We start from the raw sequence: 22501 nt of genomic DNA, 5'->3' as shown, positions 1-22501 counted from the left end.
TTAAAAATGAAACACACAAAACTGTATACGGTACCATAACGAAGACCAACTGTATGACAATGCGTGAAATTCTGGAGGGACGGCATGGCGTGGGGACGTAATGACGTGTGCCGTTAATCGATCTATGTTCTATAACATGTAAAACCTGAACATGAAAGGAGTATTCTAAAAGCGACTCATGTAAACACCTTAATCACAATATTGTCTTATTCAGAATAAGGTCAATAATTAGATTACTGCTGTCCATGTAAACGTAGTCACTGTGTCTTTCCTCTCCATAAATCATAGACAAGATTCTTATTTTGCATAGTAACTAAGATTTTCAGGATCATGGTTAGGGATGCAGCTGTATGTTTTTGTTTTGTTTTGTTTTTCTCTTCTCCCCTAAGACCAAAAAAATCTCATACCAAAATTCTTAGTATTAAGCAGTCAGACGCCTCAGACATGGAACATTTTGCTTACCTCGTATGGCGGTTGCTACCATGTGCTGCTAGCAGCAAACTCTTCATGCAGAGTTTTATGTTGTAGAAATTGAATAACATCTTTAATAGAGAGCACGAGGACAGCCGAGTTGAGCGCGGAAAGCATCACGGGTGAACGTGCTCATTAAAATGGGCGTGAGGTGCCATGAAATGCATTTTAACTCACAAGCAAGCGTAGACCATGTGTCTCAGTGCTCAGCCCTCGCTGAACTGAAGATTCTCTGTACAATCACATCACTGCTCCACACTCGCACTTTTAGTAATGACTTCATAACCTGAATAAACAGTTTGTTAAATAAAGCTTTCTAGCTTGTAGCATTTATCTTTACCTTTCATTCAGAGGCAGATGTGAGAATAGGGTTTAGCCAGCAGTTGTATGCCTTGCTGTAGAATAAAGGCATTTCTTAGAATACAATCTTCAAATTCTTACCTCATGATTACCATAATTCCATTTTAATGGCATCCAATTTAAGTCCCGTTTAAGCCTTACTCCAGTGGTTCTCATCCATTTCTGTCAGTTGCGACTCCTCAAAAAGCTCGCAATTCCTTCCCTCTGGTCTGTCCCTAAATCATACTACAGTAACTTCCATTTCTCAGGACTGCGCTGAAAACCCTTCGGCTGTGGACTCCGCTGCTGTCGTAAACATGTTACTTGCTAACCCTGCTGCCACCGAGCATGCTCACCATTTTATCCTACATGAAACTTCCTTTGCCACTCTCTCTTTCAGCTTATAAAGCAGTTCGTACAGGATTTTGCGGAGTTATTTTGCGATTGTTGTGGCCAGAGCTGCTTGACTTTGCTGTGGCTTTTTTCAGACTTTGTGATGCAACTTGCAGAGGTTTTTTTTTCTTTTGTTTGCAGAAAACTGTTTGAATTGGCGAAATTTTCTTTCGCAGTGATGTTTGATGGTAAATGAGACCTTTTAGTGCTACTCATGTTCAATGCATTGGGAATCGAAGAGGGCTTTGGCTGAATGCGTGTTGTGATGACATCATAAGATGGCCCAAATCTGCGGTAATTTAGGAAAATTGCAAGCTCCTCCGAATATTGCAGAGTTTGCTTGATTTTGCATTCGTTTCTGCGATCACAACATCCTGGAGGGACTGATGAAGATAAAATGACCAATGCTAACAGTGTAAGAGATTCTAAGGAAAAAGTCATTTGTAAAAATAACTTTGTGATAAAGAACACAGTCAGGAGATTTGACCTTTTTGTTTCATTTAAAAAAAATTATATATATATATATATATATATATATATATATATATATATATATATATATATATATATATATATATATATGTGTGTATATATATATATATATATATATATATATATATATATATATATATATGTGTGTGTGTGTGTGTGTGTGTGTGTGTGTGTGTGTGTGTATATGTATGTATATATATACAAGGATGTACAAAACAGCTTTTGTACAACGATTTCTTTCCTTTCATTTTCAGTACCGGCTTATTTGCTGTTGAAGGGTAATTAATACGTTGATACTGTGAAACTGTGACATTTTCCTGACGAGGTTATCATAGCCTGTACTGGAATTCTTCCTGCCTTCCTTAATGGCGATAGCGTCATGTGCTAGAATGAATCGAGATGAGGCTCAAAGAAATCCCATTCACGTACATAGTGACGTAAATTCACTTTTATTTAATAAATCTTTAGCAATAACTCAATCCTTAACCTTACTGATAATCATAAGGGAATTTGTAAGAGAAGCCAGTGGGGAATGCTGTATGATTTCCTCTGTAAAATGAGCCGTTGTGTATCTGATCTCTGTACTTCCTGTCAGTGTGATATATCTCTGCTCCTGATGCAGATTGTCTTTGATTGTGCTGCATGGACCAGGGTGCAAAGTCTGTTTTATGAGCCATGATCTGTCCTCTGTAGAGCTAATAAGCCAGTGGTGTATTGTATTAGGCTGCAGGATCATTTACTTGGGGTGTGTGTGTGTGTGTGTGTGTGTGTGTGTGTGTGTGTGTGTAGCGGATAAGAAGATGATGGTGCCCTCATCCACTGCAGGAGGACAACAGCTATATTCCCAGGGCAGTCCTTTCCAACCAGGACACTCGGGCAAGAATTTCAGGTGGGCCTTGTGTGTGTGTGTGTGTGTGTGTGTGTGTGTGTGTGTGTGTGTGTGTGTGTGTGTGTGTGTGTGTGTGCTTTCAGCTAGATATTCAACTAGAGTGTTTGTATTTCCATGCGTTTTATTTGATGGGGAATGCGAGGGTATTATCATTTAACTCATACACCCTACAGTTGTTTGTTCTGGCTTAGACATAAATAAAGGGATTATGGATTTTATTATTTTAGCACGTACCATCCACTGTGCATATGCTGTAATTACTCGCTAACTAATGACAGGATTTATTCTCAAGTCACAGAGAAACAGATGCTCAGTGGAAATCCCAGTAGATGAATGAAACTCATGCCGAGTACATAAAAACCCAAACTGACTACCGCATATAGGATTTTCTGGAGATTTTTGAAAGCAGCTTTTATCTCAATTTGTAATGTAGAGCTGTGCTCAGGGCTTTTTTCCTCCCTCTCTGCTCCTGCAGTTATTTCTGTTTGCGTTCACTTGCAGTATTATCGATTAAACCCAGTTGGTTCAATTCCTTTCAAATATAAACAAACCAGTTCTGACCCACCCTGTGTGTGATGTGTGTGTTTCAGCTCCTCAGTGATCCACGTTCCGGGAGTAAATGACATCCAATCATCTGCCGGTTCAGCGGGTCAGAATTTGGCTCAAATTTCCCGTCAGATTAACTCCAGTCAGGTGCAGTGGTCAGGCAGCAGGCCACCATTCTCCGGCCAGGTGAAGGTCACACTTCATAATACCCTGTTTTACTTTAACATTCCCTGCCTTCCACACTTTTGTTCACTAATGTACTTCCCTATCACACTTCCCACTCGTTTCCATCGACACCATTCTTTTCCACACATCCACAGGTCTTGAGATTTCTTGCCACCCTTAAATACTCGTACACTTACATGCTTTTCCCTGCTCTGATATTCTGTGACCGATCCACTCTTCCACACTCTTCCATGCCATTGCCTTCCACCGTTTCTTCCAAACCTTCATTCCTGCTATAGCATTCCCTTCTGCACTTCCCTACTTCCCTGCCAAACTGCCACAGTTCCTTCCTATCCACCTTTCTCCAGAGAAACCAACGAGCACCACCATGATAGATTCTAACTTCTGTTTTACTGTTTTCTTCTGTTCCGGCCTCTATATGAACCATTAATAAAACTGGCAAAAGAGAGCGACTGAATTACTCAAACAGAAACTATTTGAGTGTTAGTAAGAATAAAAATGAGCTCAGGGTCAAGCTGTGCTGTCGTTGGCTGCCACAACAACAGCAATAAACTTTAGAAATTCCTGGAGAATACTTGTTTTGAGCACCAGCAAACCCAAGGACAATGTACGAGAAGAATGCCGCCGTGTGCCTTGCTATTCTATGGCAAATACTGATGAGAAGAAACGAGCATGGCTTTCAACGTTGACGTTAAAATACTCCCAAAAGTAGGTTTATGTGTGCTCTTATCATTTTCTGGACAAAAAGTCCTCCGAACTTCACCCCAATCCAGAGCTGCATCTAGGATATTAACGCCCACCTGTTACCAAGCAGCGAAAGTTAGTTACCCAAACTTCTAACTTTCTGACTGAGCTCTAACTCTGCTTTCAAAAAAAATAAAGTTGCAGTGTTTCCTGTACAAAACCTGGCCTGTTTTATTGCTGCGCGGGTAATTATATGCGTCTGTGCTTTTGTAATTTCGGAGTTCTTCGCCATCTACACCTTCAGTGTGTTAATTAAGTGTTAATTATATCAGTATAGCTAACCTCGGGCCATGGCTTCACGTCTACCCAGTCATTAAACTTTGACATGTGAAGCACCGTGAAAAGACGGTCATTGCGACACTGTAAAGTGTCAGCACTATGGAGCCATATGCATTTTTTAAAAAACATTTTCATAATTTTAACGGCACATTATCAGTTAGGAACATGCGCTAATTTGACTGTAAACACCGGAGACCGGAAACGTAAAGTAGGCTTCCGGTGTGAACCAGGCAAGAATTCCATGTTCAGGAAAAAGGCGGATTTCCTAACATGTTTCAAACTTCCCTGCCACACTTCCACACTTCTCAGACATTTCTTGCCACACTTGAAAGAATTGGGCCTCATCTACCAATATATTTCAATAAAGCAGGTTGTAAATTGTTTGTAGACCAAATCAAACTAAAAAACATCCCTGCCAGATTTACAAATGTTTTGTTAAAGCTGATTTTCTTTGTGCTTCATGTTTTTGTATTTTGCTAACTGCCAATCACCCATAAGTTACCAAACACATTCATGGCACAGCTGATTTGCATTTAGTGATGGCCACAGAACTCCATAAAAGCTAAAGCTCACAGAGCACTGAAAACAATCACCTCCTAAACATGGTGTGTGCTAAATCTTCCAGTAATGCAGCTCAGCCATTGCAGCGCATCACCTACCATAGACACACAACTCTTCCTTGTTTAGAACAGTAGCATTTTTTTTTTGCGCTATTTGAGTAGAGTGCTGCAGGGACGACGGATTTTTGTAGATCAACCCGGAACTTAGCATCACCCTGGTTCCCTCGACAAAATGCCAGTAGGATTTTTCCATTGGCTTTTGGATTATTGCAGAAAATAAACTCTGTGACCAACAAAACTTTACTTTATGATTCTTACACGTTTTTTTCCTTAAGATAATCTTCACAAATGAGCACAACTTCGCCTAAATACAAATCGCCAGAAGTAAAACACTAAAGTTATGATATAAATTAACTATACCACGGTGACTGCAACTAAGCTTCTGACATCTCTTTTAATCTTTATTTAAAAAATACTATAAATTGATATTTCTACAAGCTGGAATAGTTTGCAAGAGCGCAAGTATAAACACAATGAGGCTGTAGTAGATGAGTTTTCCTGTTCGACGTGATGACGTTTAATGTCCCTGACAACCTCTGTAGTCCCATTTAGCCACTTGTTAGCAACCGGCTTTTTCAAGACAAGTTAAAAGCTTTAAAAAGCATAAGTGGGGTATTACTGATGTATTTTATGTTGTAGAATAAACCATGAAAATATCTTGAGCTTGTATAAATATCACAGACCTTATTTCAGGCATTTAACCAAAAACCTATTGACTTCGGGACGATGGAACCGGAAATGCTAAAATGCTAACTCATTTCCGGGTTTTAGAACTCATTCCTGCAGCACTTTATGGATAGCCATCTCTGGATTGGTTTCTTTCAAGTTATTAACATGAAATGACTGAGTTTCACAAAAGTTTCATTAAATTTGTGTGTGCACTTGAAATAAATAACCGATTTTAACTTTAAACAGCGTAATCTCTATATAAAATTGCACTAATTACTGCAAATTATAGGATTTGAAGGCAATCAGTCAAGGTTCACAAGGTTCAAGCTCTAATAGGATATGAAAATTTTTCCGATTTAACTGGATTTTCGTGAATTTTCATGAATACCACATTTCCCAAGTGCTCCTATGGAGCATTAACGAATAAATTTGTTTAAATCCATTTGATAAATAAGGCTCATTGACTCTTCCATGCCCTTTCCCATCAACAATGTTTCCCTCCACACGTCCCTACTCCCCTGCCATTTTCTGCCACACTTCCACATGTCTATCTCTCCGCACTTCCATCTTCAGCCTAATCAGTCTCGAGTAGCGGAACATTGCATTAATCGCTCTGCGTGACAGTTTCATTGGATCCAGACGCTCATGTGGGCACAGAGTGAAGGCTGATTGGATTGTTTCCCTTTGGAAAAGCTTGCGTGTGATCTCTTTTCACTTATCTGTGTACATAGAAGAATACAGTTTTACATTTTCATTCTGCAACCTAATGGATTTTAAAAGGATGACCTGGGAAATTATGGTAATGAATTCCATCTACACAGTTTACAGCCCTATCAATCACTTAATGCTGAGCCGGATTGTTGTTTTTTGTTTTGCAACATGCATTATGTAACATCTGGCTAATTGTGGTGCAGTATGTAAATAACAATCAATATCTCATAGAAGATCATTGCTTCAGAGTTTCTCGCCATTACTTCTAGATGCGTCCAGTGATTGCTGGACTCCCACAACGTATGGGAAACCAAGTGCTTTATGTACTTCAAATCAGAATCTAGTTTAATTCCTGCTGATATTCAAGCCATGAATGATACATATAATGGGCTCAAGTGAGTGTTTGTGATAAGTGCAGACTAAATGACTGTCTCTATGCTCATTTTTAAAAGCAGCAGCTCCCGGCCCAGTCCAGTAAAGCTCAGTCTTCTCCATTCGCCATCGGCTCAAGCCACAGCTACCAGGCCGACCCGTCCTCTTACAGCCCGCTGTCCAGCCCAGCCACGTCCTCCCCCAGTGGCAACGCCTACTCCAGCCTGACCAATCGCAGCACTGCATTCGGTAAGACCTTCAACCTTACTCCATTAGAAACAACTATGAAAATCTCATTTGCACATTTTCTCCTTCCTAAACTGAGTCAATCAGCCAAGACATGTGGTGTCCAATGTTTGTTTTTACGTTTGTTTGTTTTGCACAAGGCTAATGTAGTTAAGTATAATGTAGTTAAGTCTCACACTCAAACTCTTATCCTAAAAATACATGATCAAATCTTCATATACTTTCTTGAAACAGCAGGGAAAGTCTATATTTAAGAGGTTTTCACAATTTGCTGCGATTGGGTAAATCTGAGTGCGTTTGTTCCCGTCAACAACCCTCCGCGTTTGTTCTAGCCGCTTCCTCAAACCAACCGCCCACATTTTCAGAGAAGACCATATTTAGTTAAACCAATACCCAAGACTGAGACAAGTCCTAGTACAAATGGCAAAAAAGTCCAAGTCAATACAGAAAACACCTCAAGACCAGACTCATGTCCTAAAGCCTTAACAGAGTGTTGTGTCCGATCATAAGAAAAGAAACAAGGACTCAACATTTTGGTGTTATGCTGTGTAAAAGAGCTTCAACACGTGTGTTAGGAATATAGGGCAATTTCAGGTGTTGATTTCCTGTAATGACTGGAAGCCCACGTATGAATGGGTCCAGTTTTCGAGGCCTGTATCATATATTTTATTCTCTATGTACAAGCAATTTGAAAGCCCCATTTACAGGACATTTAAAGCAACACTTTCATTGTCCAGTTGAAGCACACTATTTTTTTTGTAGATTTTAAGATTCCAGGCATGATACAACACAATTTATTATTTATAGTTCATGTCTAGGCTATTACAATAACATAATAGACTTTTCAGGAATTCCTTGATTTGACCTGGCTTGTTTTCCGAGACACGCGTTGCTGTCTTCTAAAAACAATTTTCACCACAAGAGGCCTCTAGTAGGCATTTGAAACCTCGAGAAATGAATCATTTTATACCATAGTTGTCTTTAAAAAAAAATGTCAACACTTCAAGAAGCATCGTCTCATGAACACTACCGGAAAAACAAAGCAAAGGTCAAAAAAAAAAAGAAGAAGAAGAGAGATAAATGAAACTAGAAGTGCTCAGTAATGTAGGCTAGGATTAGCAGACAAGACTTGGCACTTTAATAGTGTAATGCTGACACGTTCTCGACTGAAGAATCATATCACTCCATGCACTTAAATCACTTCACTGGCTACCTGTGTCTTACGGAGTTGATTTTAAAATCTTTTTTTTTTTTTTTATGTCTTCATGGTAGTGCTCCTACATACCTTTGTAATATGATTACTAAATATACTCCTGCTAGATCACTTGGTCAGCCAACAGCAACCTGCTGGTTGTATCCAAAACGCAGCTGAGAAGCACGGAGTCGGCCTTTAGTCACAATGGGCTTAAACTGTGGAACTTTCTACGTGCAGTTGATTCAATTAGCACTTTTAAAAAGTATCTCAAAGCGCATTTATTCACTGGGGCCTTTCATTTGAACTTGATTTTATTTGTATCCTTTTATTTTATTTTCATTTCTATTTCTTTTTGCTTTTTGCCTTTTTTTTTTTTTTACTTTTATTGCTTATTGTCTTTTATTGAGATCGAGCAGCTTGGAAAGGAGAGGTGTGTGGCACATTTACATTTGGAGAACATAACTCCCAGCTTTCTGGTATAATTGTGGCTTCAACTTTGGGAAGCGGGGAGTAGCAGGCCAGGTCTGTATTGGTCCAGGGGTGCTGTATCATGGCTGACCCTGCACTCTGACCCCAGCTTCTTGACATGTTGGGGTATGCGAAGAAAAGAATTTCACGGTGCTGTAATGTATATGTGATCAATAAAGACTCATTACCATCAGAACTCAATACTGTAGAACTGAATGTGGTTCAACGCAAATTAGCTTGGAGGATATTTTGGGCGAAATAGACTTCCATTACTTGTTAGCTACATTAGCTCCACTGCAAAATAAATATTTTGAAAATGTTGGACACCAAACATGTCATGGCTGATTGACTATTATTGGATGAAGTGTAAAATGATATAAATGTAATTTTTTCACTTAACTCTTATTAAATTAAGTCGCACTGCTACCACTCCTAAGTTCAGTTTCCTATAACAGCATAGTCATAGTTTTTTATTCTTCTTATACTGCAGCATTTTGCCCTTGATTACAATTTTTTAATTTATTAATGAACACGTCATACTTGCTATCAGCTTATAGCTTCATTTAAAGTTGTTAGTACCGGTCATCACTTAAATATTAGCAGCCGTAAACAGTTGTTCCCTCATCTCCCTCTCTTTTTTTTACTCTCAAAGTTAATATTTGTTAGGGATACACCAAATCTTCGGCAACCGAAATTGTTCGGCCGAAAATAGCAAAAAAAAAACATTTTCGGTGTTCGGCCGAATAAGTGAAAAGGACAAATAAATTTGACCGAACAATGACGTGTTTGATGACGCGAGCAAATAGCCTAGCAACCAGACTGAGCCACGCGAATGTCACGACCTTCACTTCCGGCAGCGCGCTCGGAGAGATGAAGGGGCGTGCGCATGCACGAGCTACGTGCACGAGTGGTCAGCGAGCGCATGCTCTTCAGATATTGACAACCGTAACATTGTTTACTGTGGACACGTGCGTTTGTTTTGTTTCTGTTCCGGAGTATTCTGTCACGTCGCGAGATGTAAAGGAGCAGGTAAAGACGTATTTATTTAAGGGCAGGCAGACAAATCCAAATCGTAATCCAAAAAACGTAGTCAAGACAGGCAAAGGGTCGGGCGATCGGCAAACTGGCATAAACGGGGCAAAGCAGGAATCAGAGTCGCGGTCACAGAAAACAGGGTCAAAACACAAAACAAGAAACATGAACTAGTACTATGGACTGGGAGTGGAAAAACCAGCGGGGACTAAATGAACTGATCTATAGTTTAAACTAACTAAATCTATCAAGGAACATAACATTAACAACGTATCTAACTATGCTATATCTACTATAATACTCCGCGAGGTGTACAGGGACGCGAGCGGTATATATCCCCAATATAATCAGCCATATAGAACCGAATAGAACCATTTATTGCCTCTTGTCAATGCATCTTTTACTGCATGTTTTTGTTTTAGGCTACAGTGTTACATTCTTTCAGCAGTCAGTTATAGGCCTAACATCGGCTATTCAAGGGGGGCTCAAAGATGACCGCATCAAAATATTTTTATTTTACTCATTTATTTATTTAAAGTTATATTGTTCCTTGTTGGTAGCCTATGCCTGCTGGAATGAAAAAAAAATGTTCAGTGTTAAATAAATATTTTGAAATTGTAGTTTTTGTAATTTTTGATTTTTTCTTTGAAAAGCAAGACAAAATAGTAAAAAGCACATTTTGACTATTTAATTTATGCAATGGTAAAAAATAAATGGAAAAAACGTGTTCGGTATTCGGCCTTCGGCCAAGTTTTTCCATTATCTTCGGCTTCGGCCAAGAATTTTAATTTCGGTGCATCCCTAATATTTGTTTTAAAAAGCACGGCTTGTCATGTTTCTGAGAAACTTGAATAGTTCTCTGTCCTGAAGACCCTGCCATGGCATTAAAAAACTTGTTGATACTGACACTGCAGACTCCTTCTATAAATGTTAAATGAATGTCTCCTTACAGAACACGTCACGGTATGAGCATCCATCAAATCAGCCTGTGTGAATTAGCAGTTACTATAGAAACGATAACATATTAGAAAGAGTGCATTAATATAAACCTGTGACTTGAATTGCAGCCAGTATTATTGTCAGAGTTGCTGAAAAAGAAACTTTTAATACCTTCGGCCCGATCAGAATTCTGTGGTACAAGTTCAGCTGATTAATGTGTTAATTATTTCCCCATTTATAGACGATACATTTTCGCCCTCCTGTGTCATTAGAAACTAAATGGCTTAATGATTTTCTTATATTACATTAGCGGCGTTATTAGAGTAATGCTGTAAGACTAATGAACAGGATCCTACTTCTTAGAGTAAAACAGAAGCTCGGATCATATTTTCTCTTTTCGTATCCTAAAATATGCAGTTGGGTAAACTACAGTGAACTAATCCCAGATCAGGACTCTTAACTCAGAGCAGCTTTCCTCATACGGTCGCCATTCTCGTGCCGAGTGCAGGTTTAGCAGATGCGTTCCGTGTGTGTGTGTGTGTGTGGAGAAGCCGATTAAGGATTACTGCACCGCTGGGAGATGAACACTCTCGCAAACCTGCTCTCAAGCTATCAGAGCTATCAAGCTGTCTGTTACACGCAGCCTCATTTACAAGCTGGAGCCATGAGCACACTTTCCGTGTCATCCGAGTAACGGATAGCCAGTCTGCACGTTAAACTCTAAACCAGAGACATCTCTGAAATGTGTCAATCTTTTGTGCAAAATGTTGGCTTTAGTAGTTTATTTGTATATTCTGATGCTTGAAATATCTGGAAGAGTTTATTCTCCACATGCTGGATCTGGTCAAATTAAATTGCTCAAAACATGGCAGTTGGTGATTGAGTGCTGAATGATTGGTGTATTTGTATGTGCTCAGAAATGCATATTGGGAGATGTAAATTAATGGCGAATGTCATTGAGTGAATATATCATAGAGGCATGCTCAAATTGAAGGGGATAGGATGGGATACACTATATGGATAAAAGTATGTGGACAGCTGACCATCACACCCATATGTGGGTCTTTTCCAAACTGTTGCCACAAAGTTGGAAGCCTATAATTGTAAAGGATGTCTTTGGATGCTATAACATTATGATTTTCCTTCACTGGAACTTATGCCACAATGCCCCTTTGCACGAAGCGAGCTCCATGAAGACATCGTTTGCCAAGGTTGGAGTAGAAGAACTCGACTGAAATGCACAGATCCCCATAGCCATGCTCCAAAATCTACACTTTCCAGAAGAGTGAAGGTTGTTATAACAGCTAAGGGAACTAAATCTGGAATAGGATGTTCAAAATGTACATGCCAGTGTGATGGCCAGTTATCCACAAACCACTGGCCATATAGTGTCAAAAGATGACCATCACTTTGTTGTAAATCTTCTTTCTTGTTTGTCCATCGACTTTGTATTCATGTGGATGAATCAAGATTGCTCCATGCCAAAACAACAAAGAATATTGCTTGCGAGACAGTGGCAACACTGAAGCAGTGGCGTGTTTACGCAGTGGTTTTAATCCTTTACAAAAACAAAGACAAACACGCGTGTCTACAAAAGATGTTTGGGGTTTTTTTAAAAAGGAAAAATCTGGTCAAATCAGCACTAGTAAAAGTTATAGGTGGGTATTTTACCCAAGCCACTATAATACACACATCAAGAAATCATCAATAATACTATGTATGAAATATGTAAGGAATAAAACATGATAGGAGGGTTTGATCCCACGCCCAAAATGATTGTTTTCCCATAACAGCACACCCCCGAATTCCTTATTCCTCTTGTACCACAGCAGTTGTCCATTGATTAATTATTTTGTTTTTATTTAAGGTAAAACATGCTTTTTATCCAATTATAGTTACATTTAATGTTGTGGGACGTCCATGAAAAAAGTTAGTTCCTGTTATAACTTACATCATTATTTGGTTCCCTTACTTTAGCTTGAAATTAATGTGACAATAATGTAGCTCATTAGCGAGAAACCCTGAAACGCACTGTTATCCATTCTGAAGACTTTCAACCCTCACTGGTACAAAAAATGCTAAATAAACATATATATCAATTTTTAAATTTGTTAAATAAGAACTCACTTTTATTCTGTTTATTATTAGACTTTTATATTTATGATTATGTGGACCCTGTCCGAGGTGTACCCCGCCTTGTGCCCGATGTTCCCTGGGATTGGCTCCAGGTTCCCCCGCGACCCTGAAGAAGGAGTAAGCGGTAGAAGATGGATGGATTTATGATTATGTGGAGCACCATCCTTGCAAGTCACTGTCAATTAGTCGTTACTATAAAAACAATAATAAATTCGAATGATCGCATTAATATAAACCCGTGATTAAAATCACAGCTGTCTCTAGAAAATGAATCAACACCTTCTGACCCATCAGATTTGAGACTTCTGTATTGTTGAGGTATACACATTTACAGCCGTCAACATTTCAATACAGTACAATTAAAAGCCATTTTGATGCATTTTAGTGCAAAACAATTGCCCAAGAAAAAAAAAATCAGTGGAAGACTAGACCTCATTCACCAAGACTGATGGGCAGTCTGGCATTCAAACTTTCCGAACTTGCTTCCCAAAGCTACGACAAATTGAATGAGAAAACAATGTTAGTGAGAGGTTAGCCTTATCAGATCAGCTGCCGAGCTGGTGGGATGAAATTCTGCTGTAGAGCATTGCTGCTTCTCAGTGCTTTGAGTGAAAGAGACAGTTTGTTTCCTCTGAAACTAGAGATATCGAGCCCCAACTTCAACAATTTCCCTCTGTTATCAAACTGCCTCGCAAATTGAAAGGACAGATAGTATGCCCTGCTGATGGATGCATTTGCTCCTTCTGTCGTATTGTATACAGATCAGAGAGCTACCATCTTTATCAATGACATAGAGTGATAGGTTTTTAAATCTTTTAGCTTTGGTAGGTTGCACCAGCTAATCAGAAAACCGCAGGTGTGTTTTATCAGCGGTAGTCTGTGCATCACGGTTAACTTTCTTATTATTACCAGAAGGACGGTCATCTGACAGTGTGGTTTGTCTGAAAATTCTACGGCAAGTCTCAACACCTCAATATACACTATATGGCCAAAAGTATGTGCACACCTGACCACCACACCTATATGAGTTTTTTGGATATCCTATTCCAAAACCATGGGGAGTTATATGGAGTGATTCCCTGTTTCAGCTATAACAGCCTCCATCCTTCTGGGAAGGCTTCCTACAAGATTTTGGAGTGTGTCCATGGGAATTGGAATTCAGTCCAAAGAGCATTTGTGAGGTCAGGCATTGATGTAGGGTGAGAACGCCTGGCTGGAAGTCAGTGTCAGGGCTCTGTGCAGGCTTCTGGAGTTCCGCCATACCAAACTCGTCCAACCATGTTTATATGTGCACAGGGGCATTGTCATGCTGGAACAGGAAAGCAGCATCCCCAGACTGTTGACAGCAAAGTTGGAAGCATACAATTATCTACAATGTGCTTGTATGCTGTAGCAATAACTTTACCCTTTAGTATAACTAATGAACCCAAACTCTGAAAAATCCCCCAGACCATTATCCCTTCTCCATCAAACTTTACTGTTGGCACTATGCATTCCTGTAGGTAGTGTTCTCCTGGCATTCGCCAAACTTTGATTTGTCCGTCATTCTGCCAGATAGTGAAGCATGATTCATCACTCCAGGGAGTCCAGTGGCAGCAAGCTTTACACCACTCTAGCCGATGCTTGGCTGGAGTGATCTTAGGCTTGTGTACAACTGTTCAGATATGGAAACCCATTTCATGACGCTCTGATCTAACAGAGGATTGGTCATTTTTACAGCCTATGTGCTTCAGCTCTGGGCAGCTCCACTCAGTCAGATTGAATGGTGATGGTTTACCACTTTGTGGCTAGACTCTTCCATTTGACTGTGGCCGAACTAGCAGGGCAGAAACTTCCAAACTGAAGGTGATATCCTATGACAGTGCCTGAGCTCGTCAGTAGCCATGAACTATTCTGCTGAACTCAATGGTTAGGAGGGGCGTCTGCATACTTTTGGCAATATAGTGTATTTCTAAAAGTATTACACTAAGGAGATGTGCTGTTCGGGTTTAGGTCTATGAACAGCATTTCTTTTCCTCCTCACTTGTTGCCTGTGGCTGAAAACACTCCACCTTCAGCCATTAATTAGCACATCCATTTAATAATATACGTTCAAGGGTGGTATTTATATTCCGCTTTGATTCAAAGTGTGTCTGACTCCTTGAACGCCCAGAGGCCTTCACCCACTCTGCGGAAATGAGCCTAGCCATGTCCAGATAATTCCCTTTTAATGTGTTTGTCATAAAAAGAAATGGAGCATTGCTCGCGCTCTCCACACACAGCAGGGCTCCGAGCACACTGCGGGAGAGCGAGGCGATGCAGGGAAGGGAGGACCAAATTGAAACGTTACCCTTTTCTCTGGTGGGATTAAAGGAAGGGATTTTGTTCTGCCCAGCTGAGTTATTAATTTGCATTGTTCAAAATTTTCCCATTTCTTTTGCTGTTGTTGCATTAATACAAGTATTGTAATGTCTCTCATGTTTGTATTATTCTGTCAGGGTCAGAGAGGTAATACAGAGGAAAGTCTCCTGTCGAATTGGGTTTGTGCTCCTGTGAAAGCGAGTGAATAGAGGATGAATCTCTGCATAGATGAATGGAACAGCTATATACAGTTCAGAAGTGTGAATAAAAATACATTAGAAATTGAATTACTTAAGAGATTGAATATACCAGTGCATTGGAATATTAATGCGCCTTTCATTTTATGTGTCCACAAACACAATGTACATTAGTACCAATACAATTTGTAACGCATAAACCACGAGATGAAAAGAAAATCAGGATGCGAAATCCTCGTAAACTTTAATGTTGCACATTCGTTTTTCACTCATTGCTTGGTGTAGTTTTCATGTCTGATATTTTAGCTCGGTTTTAGATTTATGTTGGATCCATATAACAATCCACAGCAGTCCAATTTTCAACTCATTTTCACTCAGGAATAATTTTTTATTTATTTATAAATAAATAATAATTTCTTTCTCTTTTAACACGGAGATAGACCGAATACAAAATGGTTTCCTACACAGGGTAGGCTTCATCACATATGCTATATATACCGTAGAAGCACTGCACATCCTACAGAGGCGCCAACATGTGCATATAGCATTTATTATATATCAGACACCTGAACAGAAAGCAACTGTCAGATCAGAATTCACCCAGTGCGAAAGCCATTTGACTAAAAAGGAAAGGACGCAGAACATGGAAAACACACGTTTGCGTCTGGTAGCAGTTACTTTTGGTGTACGCCAACTTTATCTGGGTGAATTCATAAACATCGGAGCCAAGAGAAAACAAGTGGGTGGGACTTTGAACCCTTCGGACAGTTAAAAAAAAAATTCTTACTGTTCCTTTAGAGCACATGTGGAAAAAAGAAACCATCCATCTTGTCCACTGACATGTGCTAGGATTGAATATTTTTTGGTAAAATTCTGTTTTTCCTCCCTGCTCACTAGGATTTTTGTTAGCCATGTTGGCTCTTCTGCATCCATATCCAATGTTCATATACAGTAGATCCATTTCAAATTCAACCACAAATAAGAAGAGTGATATTTGGTAATTCATAACTATTTCCATGTTCATTTTTTCGATATAATTATACCACAGTGCTGTTGAATGCTCAAACCTCAGACTGGTAATGTCTGTTCTGATAAATTATCATTTCTCTCACAGGGATTATCAGAGGCTGGTGAGGAAACAACTGTTTATAGCTGCTATAGTGATAATGTAACTATAAACCGATAAAAATGTATGACGTGCCTTTTCTTTCCTTAATAAAAAATAGTTAGTGTTAGGAAATTGCTGTGGTATAAATAACTTTGGTACTTGCTGGTATAGAAAAATAAACAACTACAGCGTGGTGAGAGTAACTCCGCTTTGTACTTGGATCACATCATACCACCTTGTTGGTTATTTTCCTACAAGACGATGCCCTGTTGTGTTTTGTTCCTAATACAGAAAGTTTCTATATACTTAAAATTGAAAATTAAGTATTGATGTGCTTTTATTCACAACGCACTGACAAGGGTCCTTTAGCCAAAGTACCAACTTATATGAAATGACAAAAAGTATATTCTTTTTTTTTTTTTTTAATCTACAAATGTAAAGGTAATGAAAAATTTTAATAGCATTTGAACAGTGAAATTTGTTCTGACAGTTCTAATACACTTTCATGCCTTTGTGATGAGAGTGGACAGATTTTGACCATATGGGTGATTTTCCACTTTCTATCTTCTTGCTCACACACACACATTCACACACACATACACACAAACACTTATCTCTGTGAGTGGAATTGAAAGATGGAGATAGATGGTTGAGGAAGATGGGGAGTGAAGAGAGGCACTGAGAGTGAGCTGCTGAATGATGAATGAGAAGAACAAGAGAGAGAGATTTACGAGAGGGCGCATCCGCAAGCCTTCAGTGAGCGTTACCGCGGTAAGGAAATGAGGACCTCACTTGACCTCATGTCAGTCATTCATCAGAGGGGGCACCATGTGAAACGGCCTACAGGCTCGAACCCACACTGAGCCCGAGTCTTCACGCTCCATCACTTGTCCTCTGTCTCCCAGCAGCCTCAGGCCTCAAACATGAAGTAGGAGATGATGTACGTGATTAAATGATCATGTCAGCTCGAGACAAACGGCCTTGACTAGTGAGGAAGAGAAAAAGCATGTTCATTACATTCTACCAAGGAAGAAAAAGAGGACAGTAGAGATATCACAGTAAATGTAATACGGCTTCAGTGATTCAAGTGTATTGAGAGACTGCTTCATTCATTTTAAGAAAGTATTGAGAAAGTTGGATTAGCAACTGAATGGATCTACGGAACTGTGTTTGTCTCGCTTTCTCACTCGCTATCAGTCTCAGTGAAGGAGGCGTGGCTTCTGTGTCTGTCAGAAAGGAGGTGTGGTCTATGTATCTATGCATTTCAGTGAAGGAAGGAGGTGTGGTCTATGCATCTGTTGTCTCAGTAGAGGAAGGAGGCGTGGTCTCTGTATCTGTGCATTGCAGTGAAGGAAGGAGGTGTGGTCTCTGTATCTGTGCATTCCAGTGAGTGAAGGAGGCATGGTCTCTGTATCTGTACATTCCAGTGAAGGAAGGAGGCGTGGTCTCTGTATCTGTGCATTCCAGTGAAGGAAGGTATGGTCTCTGCATCTGTCAGTCCCAGTGAGTGAAGGAGGCGTGGTCTCTGTATCTGTCAGTCTTAGTAAAGGTAGGAGGTATGGTCTCTGTATCTGTCAGTTTCTGTGAAGGAGTTTGTAAGTATAAATGTAAAAAAAATTTCCCTGTACCTCTCATACAGCAGACTGTCGATCACACATCATTACACATTGTACTGTCTCGAAAGGAGACTATGGACGGAGACACAGTAGAATTTACTTATCAGCTGGATCAGGTGTGTTAGAGCAGGAAAATCACCAGGACTGAGAGTGTGAGGCTGGAGATGAAGTGCACAATTAAACATCGTCATTTGGATGTGAACGTCTTTCCTGGTAGGGAAGAAAAGAAAGAAAGGAGGGGTGTCCAGCATTTTGCTTTGAGTTAAGCAGAGACACTTAAACAGAAAAGACTTTATATTATCTTGACAATTTATATTAGATTGATCATTTCATTTGCTAAGGAGTATTGAGAGTAGTGAAATCACTGGGCTCCAGGCTCATGTACATGATTAAGAGTTAGATTAAGGATGGTTGGTGATGTCAGTAGCATGTCAGCTCTGGTGTTATTTGTGTTCTCGCCTCCTCTTGCACAGTGTTAACTCATCATGCAATTATCAAGCCTGTCATCATCTGAGTCAGATATGTTTGAAAAAATGATGTTCGGTCTGAGATGGAAAACTTGGCATATGGATTAAAGTAGGTGTGATAAAGTGATGGAAATGTATTTTTAAACAAATCATGACCTGGCAAGTATGTTCCAGTCTGTCCATGACCGTGTGTTTGGCTGGATTCGTTTCATGACTTCATCTTCTCTTGAGATTCATCAGTGTAACAGCACATAACGGAAAGACGAGTTTTGTTTGCATTTTGTTTAGACTAATTGCTTTCAAAGGATTTGCTTAAAATGTTCCATTTGGCATCAAATGTCCAGCTGACCTGAATTTGTGTGTGTGTGTGTGTGTGTGTGTGTGTGTGTGTGTGTGTGTGTGTGTGTGTGTGTGTGTTATGCAGATGTTGCAGGTGAGGGCAGTCAGAGCGGCGCTCAGTTCCAGGGACGGCCGTCTGAGGTTTGGTCTCAGTGGCAGAGTCAGCATCACAGCCAGCAGAGCGGAGAGCAACACACACACACTCAGCCCAGCCAGTCTGAGGTGTTCCAGGTACTGTCACTCTTTCTCACACAAACAAATGCACATAGCGATACCAAAATGGATCACAGCATCCTATTTCTACTTTCCCTCAGTGGTAATCAGTTTCGCAGTTGTAGTTAGTCTGTGGTTTGCTTATTTAGTGTTGCGCTGGAGATACGAGCAAGTACTCCTCGCTGCAGAGCAAAAACTCCATGGGGCGGAGTCCAATCTAGCTCCTCCTACCTGAGAGGAGGAGACAACTCGGTGTGTTTCAGGCTGGATAAGTGTATTTTGTGTTGATTAAGGTTAGGCTTGTTGGAGGAGTTGCACCAGGTCTAGCTCCACCCCCTGGACTTTTTACTTGTCTTGCTAGATGTGCCAACATTTTACGGTTTATCCGTAACGATTTTTGACTCCTCGTTACAGCAATATGGGAGACACCTGAAAACTACGCCTTTGTCCTTTCTCAGATAAAGCAGCGGATTAAATTTGCCTGCCATGAAAGCCAATTTACTGAAAGGAAAGGACGCAGGATGGGAATTTGCTTCTGATAACGGTTATTTTTGCTTTATGCCAACATTTTTCAGTGTGAACTTTGACCTGTGAATTCACAAAGAAATGTTTTCTTAAGGTTGCTTCGCTCTATGGCATCTTTCTGTCTAATTTTTGAGACACTGAACACTGATACGTGTGATATGGCATATGTGTGATGATTTAAACCTGTAATTTGAGCAGTGCTTAATTGGAGGCTATAAGCTTTGCTTACTCATTAGCTACATTAACCTTGCAGCTCCAGTGCAAATCCAAATAAGCAAACATTAGGCACCAAACGTTTCTTGGCTAATTGACGACTAATTTGGGTTAAGCAGGGAATTGTGTGTGGGTTGTTGTTTTTTTTTTGTAAGAGATTAAAGAAGTGGATTCAGACGGTCTTTGTTTTGTTTTGTTTTGTTTTTTTAGGACATGTTGCCTATGACAGGAGACCCCACGCAAGGAACAGCCAACTACAACATTGAAGATTTCGCTGATTTGGGCATGTTCCCTCCGTTTTCTGAGTAACAGCAGACTAAATTGCTTTCTGGGAACTTTTTATTTTCTCTACTTTTCATGATCATTATCTCCATCATCATCAAGATCAATCACTAAAACTGATGGGAAAAGAAGCTTAATACTGTGTTTCACTGCCACACTGCATTTTGTGCATCTCTGTTCCCGGGCTCTAAAACAAACAAACAACTTCCTGTGAAAGTACACAAAGAAAAGGTCATGTTTCTTTTTCAGTAAATCTATGAGCAATCCATCTTGTGTCTGATTATCTGGTACACACTAGACATGTGCCGATATTTTCCTTACATAAATGCAGTGATATTTCGTAAATACATTTACAAATCCGTAATTATATTCACAAATCTGTAAGTGTAAATATAATGGCCAACTTTAGAATTGTAACTACGCAGTTTTAGAGTGTTCACATTGCTATTACAAAGCTCAGTTACATACTTACATTTTCAAGCTACATTTTCAAGTTAGTGGTTACACAGTCAAAGCAAAAATCAAGGGTCAGGACCAAGTGATGGCTAGAGATAGCTGAAGGGGCGGAGCTAAGTGGATGCCGCAGATAGTTGTGGGGGTGGAGCTAAGTGGATGCTGCAGATAGCTGTGGGGGCGGAGCTAAGTGGATGCTGCAGATAGCTGTGGGGGCGGGCCTGAAACTAAACATTCTGTGAGCTATAGCTAGTGTGGAGTAAAGTTTAATTAATTACTTTCACACACAATGACTTTTGACAGTAAATTACTCTATACAATAAGTAACTGTTATGGTTTTTAATGTTATCCTGTATTGTATTTTTGGGGGGTAAAATCTACTTCTCTGTCTGTTTATTTCATTGGATGAAAAAGGAGCCTTAAATCCGGTCCGGTCCGTTTAACGCCCCAATGGCTGTCAACGAGTGTTCACACCCGGACGTAAAACAAGTGGCATCAAAGTGTCAATTTTTAATATCAAGGGGTTCGTTTTTGTTTTTGACGTCCCGCGCCAAAAACTGGCAGACCAATGAGATTCGCGCTTTTGTTCACGTGCCCGGAGCCGCTGAAGTTACATAAAAGTACGAATTGATGGCAATCAAGTACAAAACTGTCTTACTGATGAAGAAGAAGCCGAAAAAGAAGATGCCAGCATCCACCATTTTAGCGTGAGTACATAAGTGACAGACCCGAAATAAAATACTAATAACTCACTGCTAATAAATCCTTCTGCCTACACACATAAACAAGGTGTCCTCTGAAAGCACCAGATTCAAAATTACACACTTCCCATAAATATGTGAATGCTATTGCTGTGATTTTGATATAATTCAAATCATTACTTATTTAAAAAGAGTATACTGTTTAAAATGAGATCTTTAAGGATTTAGATTTCAAGAAGTATTTGTTGCAGTGACCTAATCACCAAATACCTCACATTACATCACAAAAGTGCATACCTGCTTTAGCGTGTTCGCAAAAAGTGTGTGAACGGCTTAAAGACGTAAATACTGTCTCTCTTCTTCTTCTCAGTGATGAGCGGGTGTCAGAAACAGAAAGTTGAGCAGCGCCACCTTGTGTACCAATAAGCGCCATCTACTGTCAGGGAGTGAATTTACAGTTTCATTCAGCGCGTCGTCCGCGTTTAACGCCTGGGTGTGAACACAAAAATACACGTCGAAGAACGTCCCGGTGTGAACAGGACCCTTAAGTCATGATTTTGTGCTGTTGACACAGGAAGTCAAACACAGGGTACAGTTGCCAAGTGCTCGCTGCTCATGTGAGAAGACTGTTACTAGGAAACCAGCTAATATAGACACCATCTAATGGCTGAGGTTGACCATTTAGGGAAAAAAAATACAAAACCATTGGGAGTGTTAAAAAAATTGTTGTCAGATGTGTTGGCTAATTACTGAGAATAAACACAAAAAGGCATCAATTTAGTTAGGAATTGACTACTAACTGTCATCAATGTCATCAGTGACATCACAAGACTTGGTCATTCATACGCAAGCATGAGCCAAGTGTAGGGATGCATCAATACAGTTTTTTTTTTTCAGACTGAGTATGAGTACAGTGTATTTTGGTACTCTTTCATACTGAGACCGATATGACAAAGCTTAAGTATTGTTCAATTCAATGATGGAGCATATTATTTAGCACTTCCTTGGTTTATATAGTGGCCATAAAAAGCACACACGTGTGTTCATGCACTTACACTACTGGGCTCATTCTTTATGAGGTTTGCACGTTGATTTTAATTGAAGGACATTAGCTAGCTACAGTATTTACTTCAGATCGAGTAATGTTGCAGTGGAGAACAGCGCGATTTGTTTCACTTTGGAAAAGCACTTTTGTATAGTAAGTAAAGTCCCTTTTTTTTTCATTGCGTCTGAATCTTTCGTCCTTAGTGAAGATAATGGCCAATCATCAAGAACATACTGGGTAAGAGCTGTTATGCTTACCTCATAAGTAAGTCACAT

General features: G+C 39.8%; 1 protein-coding gene across 4 annotated transcripts in view; it reads left to right on the top strand.

The window, feature by feature from the left end:
- The window catches only part of arnt2 (aryl-hydrocarbon receptor nuclear translocator 2), a 133598-nt gene extending 111656 nt beyond the window's left edge, over window positions 1-21942 (top strand). For 2 of the 4 annotated variants that reach the window (XM_053635574.1, XM_053635571.1), the window contains 5 exons: window positions 2485-2584; window positions 3175-3316; window positions 6795-6960; window positions 18880-19025; window positions 19956-21942. In XM_053635574.1, the coding sequence (XP_053491549.1) occupies window positions 2485-2584; window positions 3175-3316; window positions 6795-6960; window positions 18880-19025; window positions 19956-20054 (653 nt within the window). In that variant the 3' untranslated portion in view covers window positions 20055-21942. Of the gene's footprint in view, window positions 1-2484; window positions 2585-3174; window positions 3317-6791; window positions 6961-18879; window positions 19026-19955 lie in introns of all 4 variants that reach the window. The other 2 variants (XM_053635572.1, XM_053635570.1) reach the window with 1 other exon arrangement.
- The last annotated feature ends 559 nt before the right edge of the window (window positions 21943-22501 follow it).

The sequence above is a fragment of the Ictalurus furcatus genome, chromosome 10, assembly GCF_023375685.1.
Source record: "Ictalurus furcatus strain D&B chromosome 10, Billie_1.0, whole genome shotgun sequence".
NCBI lineage: Eukaryota > Metazoa > Chordata > Actinopteri > Siluriformes > Ictaluridae > Ictalurus > Ictalurus furcatus.
This window is presented reverse-complemented; position numbering and strand designations above follow the sequence as displayed.